Here is a 14,128-nt window from a genome sequence, read left to right on the forward strand (position 1 = left end):
GTTTTAACTTATCATACACATAGAGGTCAAGATAAGTATCTTTATATATCTTCTTACTCCCTTAATTCAGTATGAAATTGCTTCAGACCTTTGAAAAGTGAAGGACATTTCTATAATTTGGGATATAACCATCAATGTTTGGCTTCATGTATTTTCCTGAGTCTAACTTATTAATATGTAAAAATAAGGAACAGCCTCATAAGTAGGTTTACCAAAGTATTTAAATGTGCAAGAACTTGTTTACGTTAATAACAGATAAAGCTAAGATGCTTCTAAGGGCAAAAATTTAATCTACTGGATCTTATTTACTAGTTAAACATTCTGGTGAAGTTAGAAAAAAATGTTCTATGTCATCAAAAGCAGTTCTTCCTGTTCTCTTTTCCAGTAAAGAAGTCTGCCAAGCTACAGATATCATCATGTGTCCTGTGTGTGATAAATACTGTCCATTCATGAGGCTGTCAGACAGCTGTGTATACGCCAAGGTAATTTCAAACTGTAGCATTTTAGATGGATTGAATTTAACATATGCCTTCCTCAGGGGTGGTAGGTAACTCTATTCTGTCATTTCCAGTCTTTGATTTTCAAGCGAATGTTGTAGGACAGTCTTATCTCCATCATTCAGTATTCTAATTCAGGTATCTTTGTTAAATGTCCGTGTATTTGGAAGGCATGGCTCTAGACATCATCCATTGGAGCTGAAGCATGGCACAGTGTGAGGAGCACAGTGCTGGAGTCAGAGAAAGTTAGGTCCAAATGTTCACTCTGCTCTTTACCATTTCTTTGTCTGGGAACAAGATATTTCTTTGAGTCTCAGTTTTCTCATCTGCAAAATGGAGACCATGATGCTTGTTTCACATGGAGTTAAGGTGTATACTGAGCATAGTGCTTGGTAAATAGACCTCAGTAAATGACAGCTATCATCATTTGCCTCCTGTTAATCATCATTATTATCAAAATGACCTCCATTCAAGGCTAGCTCAGCCACTTACCTCTTTAGCCCTGCACATGTGCCCCTTTCTAAGAAAGTCTTCTTTCATAGAAAGCTCAGTCTTCTGAGCTTTCTTGTCTCTAAAATGCAGGAAATGTGTGTCCTCTCTGTCTTACCCTAATGGCATGACACGAGGACTAAAGAAGAGAATATATGTGAGAGTGTTTTGAGGAAAAAAAAAAATACATGGCACCACTATTTCTATTATGTGTTATTGCATACCTCTTTCTCGTGATATGCCTTACTTTATTTCTTAGACATGTTTCTCACATTCCTAGAGTTTTTTGATACTTAGGTGATGGTGTCCCTAACACAAAACAATAGCTGAAATTTGGGTTTATGAAGCCTTTTCCAAGATCCACTGCCTTTTGGCTTGCCCAGATTCAGATATAAATGGCACTGGCAGATTTTATCCAGCTTGCGTAATCACTGAAGCCTGGATCTGTCTAACTACTCTCTTGGCATTGCAGAGTTTTGTTCATTTTAAACGAGAGAACATTTGATAGGCAACCCAGGATCCCGCCTATCTATAATGTCTTTAGTACTGCAGGTGGCCAGTCTGTGTGGGAGGAGCCCAGACAGCAGCAGTGAGCTGTGGTTTTAGAAAGATTTGAGCTCTTATGTTGCAAGGGACAAAAAAAGCACAGAATGCTCTCCCTATCTTTATGAAACACTCAGATAGACCTGAGTGGATGAGGATAAATTTAACAGAGTGACTTTAGGATATAGAGATTTGGTGAAGATCAAGAGCTTTGTCCATAATGTAATTTTGTTTATAGGTCAGATATAAGTGTGAATAACTCAGGTTTTAAAATTCTGCTTCTGGGGAACCCCAAAAGTGGAAGCCTAGTTTTTTTTCTTATGTGGAAAGATATGCTTGAGTAAAATTATCTTTTTACGAGATCCTTAATAATTCTTTTAAGGAATCATCATGAATAGTTTATGAGTGCTCAGATTTTATAGGGGCTTATTTTGGCAGTTATTCTCCCTAACTTAAGACCTAGAACAATAATAATTATAATAGTTGCAGCTATGATAATAGCTAGACAATCTACATTGATTATTTCTAATTCTCTCAGTAACTTCAAGATACGTATTATTATTTCCATTTTATTCAGAGACTCAAAGAGGTAAAAATTACTCATGCATGGTCATGCATGTCCAGCAATAAGTAGCTGGGCCTTGGTTTATTGCACTGCAAAATATGCCTTCTTTACCACTGTGCCCTACTAAGCCACAAGATGTTTAGATTCTGAATTTAACATTTGGCCTTGACTAGTAACTTAGTAAAATGAAAGATAACAAGCCTTAGAATGACAGAATTGGAGTTATACAGGGTTTCCTTTAGAAATGTTTATTAGAGATGTCAGAGTGTTTTCATGGGACTGTGGATACACAGAAATATTAGATCAGATTGGAGCTAGGATCCAGTCCAATCAGTGGCTGTTCTGCTGATAGGGATGCTGTATCCTTGACTTTTGTGTTTGCAAGAATCAGAAACCCAACTCCAACTGGCTTAGGTAGAAAGCTATATAACGGCACATTTTGCTAGAACAGATCCTGGGGTGGCTCACACTGTGGGATCATGAGGGCCTCACAGCCTGGAACTGGTTCTTCAGGGCCCCTGGTGTCCCTGCCCACGTGATCATTCTGTAGACCAGTTCTCTGTACAACAGAAAAGACGGCTACCAGCTGCCTTGGCTCCAGGCTTACGTCTTCTTTCCCTTGTCTCCTTAAGCGAATTTTTGTGCTTATTTTAAACTCCTGGTCTGCTGCTACACTATGTCTGTGGGAATCTTCTTTGGAGGGGAGGGGTTGTTGTCTTCCCCATATATTTCATTATTTTGGCCTGTGGGTACTTGTCCTCTGGAGGCGTCAGCCACTTTGAGTAAGGGTCAGAGGCCAAGGTCAAGTTTGTCAGTCCTGGTGAGTTACAGAGAGGACAGCGTGCCCCAGGCACAACTGTGTGCTACCACTCTCTCAGGGGACTTTTCTGGTTAGTTTCATTTTAAAACCTGCTTAGAACAAAGCAGAATTGGGTGTTGGCACTTCCCTTGATTATAATCTGCCAGCCCTGGGGTTTAAGAGGAGGTGGATATGGAGTGAATGCCCTGGGGCAGCTATCCAGGTAGCACCTGCTTTTCACCCATGTCTAACCGAGCAGGACTTTTAGCATTCCCTGATATTGCTCCAGGAACACCAGCACCTATGGTGTGGCCTGCTTAGCTGGTTTCTGAGGGAGGGGAAACTAATTGTCCAATGGCCATTTGAGGGAGAGAGGCTAGAGTAGAGTTTATAGATTTCTCTAACCTGTGCTCTCACTCTACCTGGTATCTACAACCTACCTCTCCCCACACACCACCACCATCACACACACATACCAGTTCAAGATAACCTCCCATCTCCCCTGAGGTTTCTCAGGGTCTTTGTTTTTTGCTTTTGTGTTTTGTTAGTCCCTGGAATCTACTATCTTGCTTCTCCAGGACTGATTTTGGCAGAATGTGCCATCAGCTTAAGCTAACTGACCGTCTCATTAGGAACCAGAAGCCCCTATAAACTTACCCCTCCTCATTCATATATTGTCAAATTGATAACTGCAGCAGAAAGCTGTCTGTCTCCAAGTGTTTGTGTATCAGCCCCAGGGAAGTACTCTGATTGGTTCTATTTTGAGCCATGTGTCCCCTTGGGACCAGCAGGAGTTACTTGGGGAAAGGAGAATGGAAGACAGATGATCCAGGTAGCCAAAAACAATGATAACTGCAGTCCATTCCAGAATGGACACTGATGGTGCAAGCTACACTTTCTAGCAACTCTCAGTAAATACTCTGATAGAGGCTGGATGCGGTGGCTCATGCCTGTAATCCCAACACTTTGGGAGGCCGAGGCAGGTGGGTCACCTGAGGTCAGGAGTTTGAGACCAGCATGGCCAACATGGTGAAACCCCGTCTCTACAAAAATAAAAAAATTAGCCGGGCCTGATGGCGGGTGCCTGTAATTGCAGACACTTGGGAGGCTGAGAAACGAAAATTGCTTGAACCAGGAGGCGGAGGTTGCAGTGAGCCGAGATCGCGCCATTGCACTCCAGCCTGGGTGACAGAGTGAGAATCCATCTCAAAAACAAACAAACAAACAAACAAACGACAACAACAACAAACTCTGATAGAGAGCACAGTCCAGTCAAATACCACTAGAATCTTCAAGCTTGGTTTGATACTGAGTGCCCAATATACAGCTTAACATTCCCTCTGGCATGTGAAATAGACAAGCTTCAGACATTTGTCTCACAGCAGGTATTTGAGTGCTGCCCATCTCTCCTCTATTCAAAGAAAGAGAAACTTTTAGAATCATCTGAAATACTTCACATTCTGATATAACATGAAAAACCTGTTTATATTTGGTGCATTCTCAAAGGGGCAATAAAGTATACTTTATAGGTAGCTATAAAGTACCCCCAAAAAAGGTTATGCTTTATGAACCTATCAGTCATCATTTCAATTTGTCATGGACATTGGTATGATTTATACTGGAGGCAGAAATGAGCTTGGCGGTTTTGCAGTAAAAATGGATATTTTTGCTTTCTGCTGTGGTGTTTGCAATAGAATATATTATTCTAGCAATAAAGCGTTGCTAGCTGTCTTTGTGTTATGTGCAGAAGGTGAATATAGTGATTACCCAAGGCTTTAATAAGAGTAGAGTTGGATTTAGTTAATGGTTCTGCTCTTTTTTATAAGGCTGAAATCCAGAGGGCAGCCCAGAAAATGTTTGCTCAAAACTACATAAACAAAATAGCCATGTTTTCAAAGTGAATAAATGAGGCATTAAAAACAGTGCTTGGGAAGGTGAAAACCTTTAAAGCAGCGCTAACAATACCTTCCTGGTCCTAAATATAACTAAATCCATACACATATGTATGTGTATAAGAGTTTTGTAGTACACAAAAGGGAATTCTTAGTAGCACTGTTGGGGCTGCTGATAAATGTTCAACTAGATGAACCACATAAAGAGAATTGTCTCCTCTATGAACTACCTCACAATTAGAGGAGGCCTTTTCTTATTTATGGTTCAAAAGGAATATTCCCCCCACCCAAAACAAAGCCTGTAAAACTCATCATATCATCACAGCTATTTTTACAGAACTTGAAAAACTTTGAATTGGAATATCATGTATGAGAAATGAGCTCAACACTGATTCTTATTATTCGCAGGTAACCCACCTTTTTGACAACGGAGCCACTGTCTTCTTTGCTGTTTTCATGGCAGTCTGGGGTAAGTGTTCTAAAACCATAGAACTTGAGTTTTCCTCATATGCCCTATGATATATTCCCTTAGAAGTTTCACTTTGGATGTGAAAGAAAGAAGCCTGAGTAAATGGAGTTGGCTTTCCTATTAGCAGAAAGTTGGTAAATAATTTATTGAGTTTATTTTAAATGATATTGTAGAAGAGAGACATGTCTGATTTCTCTTAAACCTTCAACAATGTCGTTAGCACTCTGTTATTAGAGTAAAATTTACTTTCTGTTGGACACAGAAATAAAGCTTATGGTACAACTTTAGTTTAGGTCAGGGAATAACTGAAACACCATCTCAGTATATATAGGACTTTCTGTTGTAAGTGGCTAACATGTGAGTACCCACCTTTAGCTTACTTCTAGCTCTGTACAAAATTACCCCTAAAAACAAGGCCTATTTGCAGGACTGAATTGAGTTTTTTGATATCATTTCAAACTAACAGCCCCATCACACAAGGTGTGATGGGAACAGTCAAATATTTGGAAGCAACAGGACTTGATTGAAATCTCAACTCCGTTTACACACTAGGCTGTGTGATTTTTGGCAAGTTATTTAACCTACCTCTTTGTAAAATGGGTTAATGAATATATAATAGTCAAATAATTATAAAGCTTCAATTTAATGATATAGAAAAACATCTCACAAATTCATGGAAAGCAGTTAATGGCAGTTACCTTTGGAAAGGAAGATTCATGGAAGAGTATGTGAACAACGATGAGAGACGAACTTTATGCTATGTATTTTAGTCTGTTTTGAACTTTTTACAATTACACTTTTCTCTTATAACTTTAATTGCCAAAGTCTGAATTTTGATGTAACAAAATTCTACTAACTTTAGACTTAGGCTCATCTTGTTCATTATGTCCGCTATGAATATTGGAATCTTCCCCATCTTTCAGCCCCCGGCTGAAATGTCATCTGCTCCAGCCAAAAGACGTCTTTCTCCTTTGAATTTCCGTGGCATTTTGTTCTTAGGGCACTTAAAATTATTTTCACACATAACTTATCTTGCCTAGTAGATTTATGGTCCTTGAGGACCATTATGATCATCAGAGACCTCATATGGTTTTTTTGGGTTTTTTTTTTTTTGTTTTTTGGGTTTGTTTTTTTTTTTGAGATAGATAGAATCAGTAAGTTTCTGTTGGATGGATGGGTGAGTCGATAGATAGATGGGTGGATGGATGGATGGATAGATGAATGGATGGGTGGATGGAAGGAAAGAAGGAAAAAGAGAAGAAAGAGAAAGAAATTACCAAAAGTATTTATTTATGATACAGCGAATATATTTAAGAGATCTTTTTTGGTAAGTGGAAACATAAAACCTTGTTCACTTGAGGTAGCTTGTTCTTGATATATTGTGTCTTTTGTATCTAGAGACTGTCAAAGGAAAATTGTCCCACCCATCACAGCTCTGTTGAAGGGACATGTTTTGAACCCCATGACTCCAGTCCCTATCAGCCAGTAAGCATTTGAACCAAGATCAGTCAAAGCACAGGTTGGTGAGTGGCCTGGGAAAAGACCTGAGGTTCTGCCCAGACAAGGACTGGTAGGGCCACCCAGATTCTTATTATGAAGAATGTGGACTAGGAAATGTAATGGGAACTAGGGAGTTAGCAGCAGGAATTGACACTGAAAAATACAGAGGGCAGGAGGGAGGGAGAAAAAGAAAGATTAAAATTGACCATTGGGTAGCAGTAGGGACCAGGAGGAATTAGGAGGCTAAAGTTATGAGAATCAGAACCTAGAAACAGGTAGAAGCAAAGAACTAGGGGAAAAATTAGAGGGCGACAAAACTAACTGGGAGAAAATGCAAGACAATCCCCCAGAGAGAAGCAAAGAGAGAATATAGTCAAGTCATGTTATTAGTGGAGTGTCAGGATGAAGACCCAGACTCTCTTGTGGCTGAGGCCTCTCTCAAGCTTCGGGCTTCTGTATCCTGTCTCTGAATAGGCCATGTCTTTTTTCCTGTAGGATTCCTGCCTCCCTTGGTGGACCTGGTGAAAAGCTTTCACTGTTCATGCTACCCTTAATGCATCTCTGTCCCTTGCAAACAAACTAACCCTAACAGAATTTTGATTACAGGACTGAGCTCTCAGATAAAGAATGTGTATCTAGTTTTGCTAGAATCGATTAGTATCATAAACCATGATTAGGATAAGCCATATAATGCTTAAGCTTTGCCATGGTCACAAATGAGGGGACTTTGGAAACATATTCATTTCCTAAATCAGTATTGTAAATACTAAATGTATTCTGTAAACCTAAATGTATCTAGTATTCTGCAAACCTAAATACTAAATGTATATTGTAAACCTAAATGTATTCATTTCCTAAACCTTTTCAGGTCATAGCACACATAAAAGTGAAAATATTTATGAAGCATGCTTCTATACATGGAGGAGCCTCCTCATGGCCGTGGATAGGGCTGTCCCAAACACCCTAGCCTTAGACGCCACAAGGGTTGAAAGGATTATTATTATTATTCCTGGCATAGTCATTTGGAAGCTCTGCCTTGGGCTGCTAATTTATTCTGTAATGAGTTAATGCTTCTATATAAAGAGTGGTATCCTGGTGGTATTCTGGAAGAATTATAACGCAAAACTTCCTTACCCACTTCAATATTTCACCAATTTCAAATATACCTTGAATTAAATAATGGTTTCTTCTCACAGTTTACCTCCTGAGACTACATAGAAGTAAATTTTGGTATGATGACATTTGTTCATAAGGCAGAGGTTATTACTCTCCCCCAGTACCTCCATTATAAAATGGATTGCATGCCCTCTTTACAAGTTGAGTTTTATGTTATGGATGACAAACAGGTTTTGTTTTATCCCCTTGCCAACCTCAGCTGATTGGTGCTGGCTGCCTGGAACATGGAGTTGAGAAGTTTCTGAAGTTGAAAGTGGGTGGATTGGAGATTTAACAGCTCTTGTGCTTTGGAGTATACTTTGTAAGACTCTGATGGATGTTCTGTAATAAACTTTGGGCACAAAGGAACATTTTAGGGCCATTCCAGGCAAGACATGCCTGGAATAATTCACCCTCTAAATTGCTTTGTTTTAGATGACAACTTATTGCTTAAATCCCATATTATTCCCAGAAATGTACTAGTTTGAGAAAAAGAATGAGTTGCCCCAAGTGTTTCTTTGTAGATAGAGATAATGCCTTTTGCAGAAATCGGAAAGAGTCAACAGTATTAACAGTTCTATTAATAGCATTCATTTTTGAGGGATTACTATGTACTAAATGCAGTCCTAAGCATTGCCCATGTATCATCTCGTTTAATCTCTCCAGCAAACTTGTAAAAAGGTACTGTTCTTATCCTCATATGACAGATAAGGATACTGCAGCAGTTGCCAGAAAGTGGCAAAGCCAGGAGTTAAACTAGGCAGTCTGAGCTCCTCTGCTCTACTGCTAGAATCAGGTATTGTTTGTTACCTTTTCCTCCTGTTTTGGAGACCTGAACCTTAAAATAAAGGACTGCTATGCCTGTCCTGAGCCCCATTTATCCTGCTTTGAGACAGTGATGTTCTATAAAAACGTGTCAGTTCTAATGGAGCTCAGTTTAATGGTCTCAGGATCATTTCTTATGATTGACAAGTTATAGCATTAAAGAAAACAAATGCACTCTATTTTCAGGAAATTGCTAGATATGGAGCTGATGAGAACAGATGTAAGTGGTTTACAAGACTTCTGAAGGGCTGGGGTTGACGTGTTCATTTTGTTGCCTTTGCTTTGTGTGTTCACCGGAAAAAAATAATAAGGCTCCATCTGGAACCAGTTTGTAGAAACTGGGAGGGTCTTGGTGTTGGGTTAGGAATCCTGACAGAACTCCACTACCTTTGTTCAGGTCACATCTGTGTGAGTGCAGGGCTCCCTGGGGATCCCTGAGGTATGCTGTGAGCCTGGGTCTGGGCTGGAATTACAGTGTGGCCCATTCCTCAATGCTCATTTTTGTTCAGAAAGGTCCAAGGGGCAGAATGATTATGGACTAAATAGCTCCTCTCCCGAGGGAAAAAAAATGAGTCATTAGGCAACTAGATGTTGGCAGAGACCTGTCGGGGAAGCAGATTATTTCCCTCTGTTCTGTTTCTGGTTTGGTTTGGTTTTTTTTTCTCTTTCTCCCTTGTTTTTCATTTTCTACTTTTAGGATTGCCAAAAGTTAAGTTATCCCCAGTAAACACACAAAGCAAGATCCTCAGAGCTCTTTAATCGAAATGACAAGATTGTAATTATTTAGTGTGATCCTGTTAGTAATTGTTGAATGAAGTAGGTCTCATTTAAAAAAATACATTTTGTAAGAATCAGCCTTTTGTTTCTAGATATTTATGCTGACTTTGTATTTCATAGTCTTATCTATGTGTTCAACAAAAAAACTGGTAATTTTATGTTGAAAAAGGTACACATTTACTAGAGGCCTACCATGTTTGTATGCACATTCACGTAGGATACCTCATCAATTTCTCATCACCCATTAGAAAGAAATTACTAACCTCATTTTATAGATGAGGATACTGAGGCTCAGAGAGGTTATGCAATTTGCCCAGGATTCCAGTAGCTGATAAGGTGTGGAGCCTGAACTTTAAACCAGATCTGATCTATTTCACTCCAGAGTCATTCCAAAGTGTGACCACCATGTTGTGCATCTTCTGTGAGGTATGTCAATTAAGATGTCATTAACTCATACACAAAAATGAGTAAGATGTGATCTCTGCTTTCAAAAATCTCAATATATTAAAGGAGAGTTGATAATTATAATACAGGGCAAGTCCAATTTAAAATAGGCCAGTGAGGGTTAATGTAGTCAACTTCCTGAGGCAAAAGGAAAAGCAGAAAATGTTCACCCAAGAAGAGGTATGAGGTATTGGAAAGAAGTCTTAGCTTTGCCAGGCAAAGTAGTGGGGTTGGAAGGAGGTGTAGATAACATTCTTAGGTGACAAGAGTGTTTGTAAAGCTCTGAAAAGGAAGAATTGGCTGTTCATAGGGATAGGGAAGTTGAGTGTGTGTTACTTTCCTAGGGCTGCTGTAACACAGTACTACAAACTGGGTAGCTTGAAACAATAGAAATTTATTGCATAACAGTTCTGGAGGCTTGAAGTCCAAAATCAAGGTGTCAGTGGGATTCTGAGGGCTGTGAAGGAAGGATGTGTTCCATGCCACTCTCCTGGATTCTGGTGATGGTTGATGATTCTTGGCCTTCCTTGGTTTGTAGACGCATCACTCCTATCTCTGCCTCTGTCTTCACCTGGCATTTTCCCTGTGTCTCTGTGTCTTCACGTGGCTATCTTCTTCTCAAGACACTAGTCATATTGGATTAAGGGCCCAGCCTACTCCAGTTATGACCCCATCTTAACTAATTACATGTGCACTGACCCTATTTCCAAATAAGGTCACATTGTGAGGTAGTGGGACCTTTTTTGAGGGGACACAATTCAACCCATAGCAGAGTACCCATTGAAAGCTGAGAGCTGCTTATCACAGGCCACTTGTGCCACAACAGAACATGGCTTCATGCTGTAAGCAACAGAAAGCCATCTGGAGTTATAATATGGGAAGAGACATCATCAATTGTATTTGGGAAGTAACTCTGGCAACAGTGTAGGGAGAGGTGAAAGTGGAGGCCAACTGGTGGCAGGCAGGCCCCTTAGAAGGCATTCCAGTGCTCAGTCAAAATATTATGCAGAATTTGACTTCAGAAAAGGTCCAGTTTCCAGAATAAAAACCACATGTGTAATAACTAGCTTTAGTTATTTATAATATGCAAAATTTGTGAACAATGTAAATGTCCAACAATAGAACAGTTTGGTAAATTATAATCAGCTATTATAAATTGCTCTTTCAAAGCATGTGATAATACAAAGCTTGTATTTAAAAAATTTTTAAGTATACAAGTAAAACATGATTTTGAATATTAAATGTAAATGAAAACTGAAAAAAATGATGTCATAATATTAATGATGGTTTGCTTTATGTGGTGGGATTGTGGGAAGATTTTTTTCAACTTTAAGTATAATCTATGTGCAATAAAATCCAGCAACTTTAAGTGAACAATTCAACAAGGTAGGTCAAATGTATATAGTCATGTAAGCATCACCATAATGATGATATATAACAGAACATTTTTATCCTCTCGAAAGTTTCCTCATGCCTCTGCAGTCAGTCCCTTGGCAACCTGAAACCTGCTTTCTACCACTGTAGTTTCACCTGTTCTAGAATTTCATGCAAATTAAATTATTCAGTATGCAGCATTTTGTGTCTGGCTACTTTTCACTTCAGTTAATGCTGCTGAGATTCGTTTATGCTGTTGCATGTGTCAGTAGCTGGTTTCTTTTTAGTACAGAGTAGTATTCCAGTGCCTGAATATGTCATATTTTGTTCGTCTACTTACCAGTTAATGAATATTTGTGTTCAATGTGGTTTTTAACTATTGTAAATAAACCTGGAAACTATTGGCTCTTCTAGTTTTTTTTTTTTCTGTACATTTTCGTAGAAGCCTTTGTATCTGTTCATCTAGGATGAATAATTAAAAATGGCATTGCTGGATCATGTGATAAGTGAATGCCTAACTTTGTAAGAAATTGTTTCCCAAAGTGGCCATATCATTTTGCAGTCAATATCAGCATGATTTGAGAATTCCAGGTGTTCTGCATTCTCACAAGCACTTGGAATTGTCACTCTATAATTTTAGTCATTTTAGTGGGTATATAGTATTATCCCATTGCAGTTTTAATTTGCATTTTCCTAATGAGTAGTGATGTTGAACATCTTTTCATTAGCTTATTTGCAATCTGTGCATCTTACTTGGTGAAGTGTTTACTCAGATCATTTGCCCATTTGTTATTGGGTTGTTTGTCCTCTTTTTAAGTTAAAAGAATACTTTTATATATTCTGGATAGAAATGCTTTATCATACATGTTGCAAATATTTTTCCCTGTTTGAGGCTTGAATTTTTATTTTTTAATGGTGCCTTTTGAATACCAAGAGTTTTTTCTTTTTATATACTTTAAATTTTGTTTCTGTCCGTGTTTTTAATGTTTTATTTATGAAATCTTTGCCAAACTCAAAGTTTCTAAGATTTTTGTCTATCAAAGATTAGATGGTTGTAGATATGTGGCATTATTTCTGAGGCCTCTGTTCTGTCCATTGGTCTGTATATCTGTTTTGGTACCAGTACCACGCTGTTTTGGTTACTGTAGCCTTGTAGTATAGTTTGAAGTCAGGTAGCATGATGCCTCCAGCTTTGTTCTTTTTGCTTAGGATTGTCTTCGCTATACGGGTTCTTTTTTGGTTCCATATGAAATTTAAAGTAGTGTTTTCTAATTCTGTGAAGGAAGTCAGTGGGAGCTTGATGTGGATAGCATTGAATCTATAAATTACTTGGGGCAGTATGGCCATTTTCACGATATTGATTCTTCCTATCCATAAGCATGGAATGTTTTTCCATTTGTTTGTGTCCTCTCTCATTTCCGTGAGCGGTGGTTTGTAGTTCTCCTTGAAGAGGCCCTTCGCATCCCTTGTAAGTTGTATTTCTAGGTATTTTATTCTCTTTGTAGTAATTGTGAATGGGAGTTCTTTCATGATTTGGCTGTCTGTCTGTTCTTGGTGTATAAGAATGCTTGTGATTTTTGCACATTGATTTTGTATCCTGAGACTTTGCTGAAGTTGCTTATCAGCTTAAGGAGATTTTGGGCTGAGATGATGGGGTTTTCTAAATATACAATCATGTCATCTGCAAATTGAGACAATTTGACTTCCTCTCTTCCTATTTGAATACACTTTATTTCTTTCTCTTGCCCTGACCAGAACTTTCAATACTCTGTTGAATAGGAGTGGTGAGAGAGGGCATTCTTATTTTGTTCTGGTTTGCAAAGGGAATGCTTCCAGCTTTTGCCCATTCAGTATGATACTGGCTGTGGGTTTGTCATAAATAGCTCTTATTATTTTGAGATATATTCCATCAATACCGAATTTATTGAGAGTTTTTAGCATGAAGGGCTGTTGAATTTTGTCAAAGGCCTTTACTGCATCTATTGAGATAATCATGTGGTTTTTGTCTTTGATTCTGTTTATATGCTGGATTACGTTTATTAATTTGCGTGTGTTGAACCAGCCTTGCATCCCAGGGATGAAGCCTACTTAATCATGGTGGATAAGCCTTTTGATGTGCTGCTGGATTCGGTTTGCCAGTATTTTATTGAGGATTTTTGCATCAATGTTAATCAGGGATATTGGTCTGAAATTATCTTTTTTTGTTGTGTCTCTGCCAGGCTTTGGTATCAGGATGATGTTGGCCTCATAAAATGAGTTAGGAAGGATTCCCTCTTTTTCTATTGATTGGAATAGTTTCAGAAGGAATGGTACCAGCTGCTCCTTGTACCTCTGGTAGAATTTGGCTGTGAATCCGTCTGGTCCTGGACTTTTTTTGGTTGGTAGGCTGTTAATTATTGCCTCAATTTCAGAGCCTATTGGTCTATTCAGGGATTCAACTTCTTCCTAGTTTAGTCTTGGGAGAGTGTATGTGTCCAGGAATTTATCCATTTCTTCTAGGTTTTCTAGTTTATTTGTGTAGAGGTGTTTATAGTATTCTCTGATGGTAGTTTGTATTTCTGTGGGGTCGGTGGTGATATCCCCTTTATCATTTTTTATTGCATCTATTTGATTCTTCTCTCTTTTCTTCTTTATTAGTCTTCCTAGCGGTCTATCAATTTTGTTGATCTTTTCAAAAAGCCAGCTCCTGGATTCATTGATTTTTTGAAGGGTTTTTTGTGTCTCTATCTCCTTCAGTTCTGCTCTGATCTTAGTTATTTCTTGCCTTCTGCTAGCTTTTGAATGTGTTTGCTCTTGCTT

General features: G+C 38.7%; 1 protein-coding gene across 22 annotated transcripts in view; it reads left to right on the forward strand.

Annotated features, from left to right (window-relative positions):
- The window catches only part of ANO4 (anoctamin 4), a 413,826-nt gene that overhangs the window by 331,947 nt on the left and 67,751 nt on the right, over positions 1-14,128 (forward strand). For all 22 annotated transcript variants that reach the window (XR_012420534.1, XM_015431432.4, XM_005571998.5 and 19 more), the window contains 2 exons: positions 386-482; positions 5,194-5,254. Coding sequence is in view for 21 of the 22 variants with exons in the window: in XM_015431432.4 (XP_015286918.3) it covers positions 386-482; positions 5,194-5,254 (158 nt within the window). In the remaining variant the exon portion in view is untranslated. The remainder of the gene's footprint in view (positions 1-385; positions 483-5,193; positions 5,255-14,128) is intronic.

Source organism: Macaca fascicularis, chromosome 11, assembly GCF_037993035.2.
Source record: "Macaca fascicularis isolate 582-1 chromosome 11, T2T-MFA8v1.1".
Taxonomy (NCBI): domain Eukaryota; kingdom Metazoa; phylum Chordata; class Mammalia; order Primates; family Cercopithecidae; genus Macaca; species Macaca fascicularis.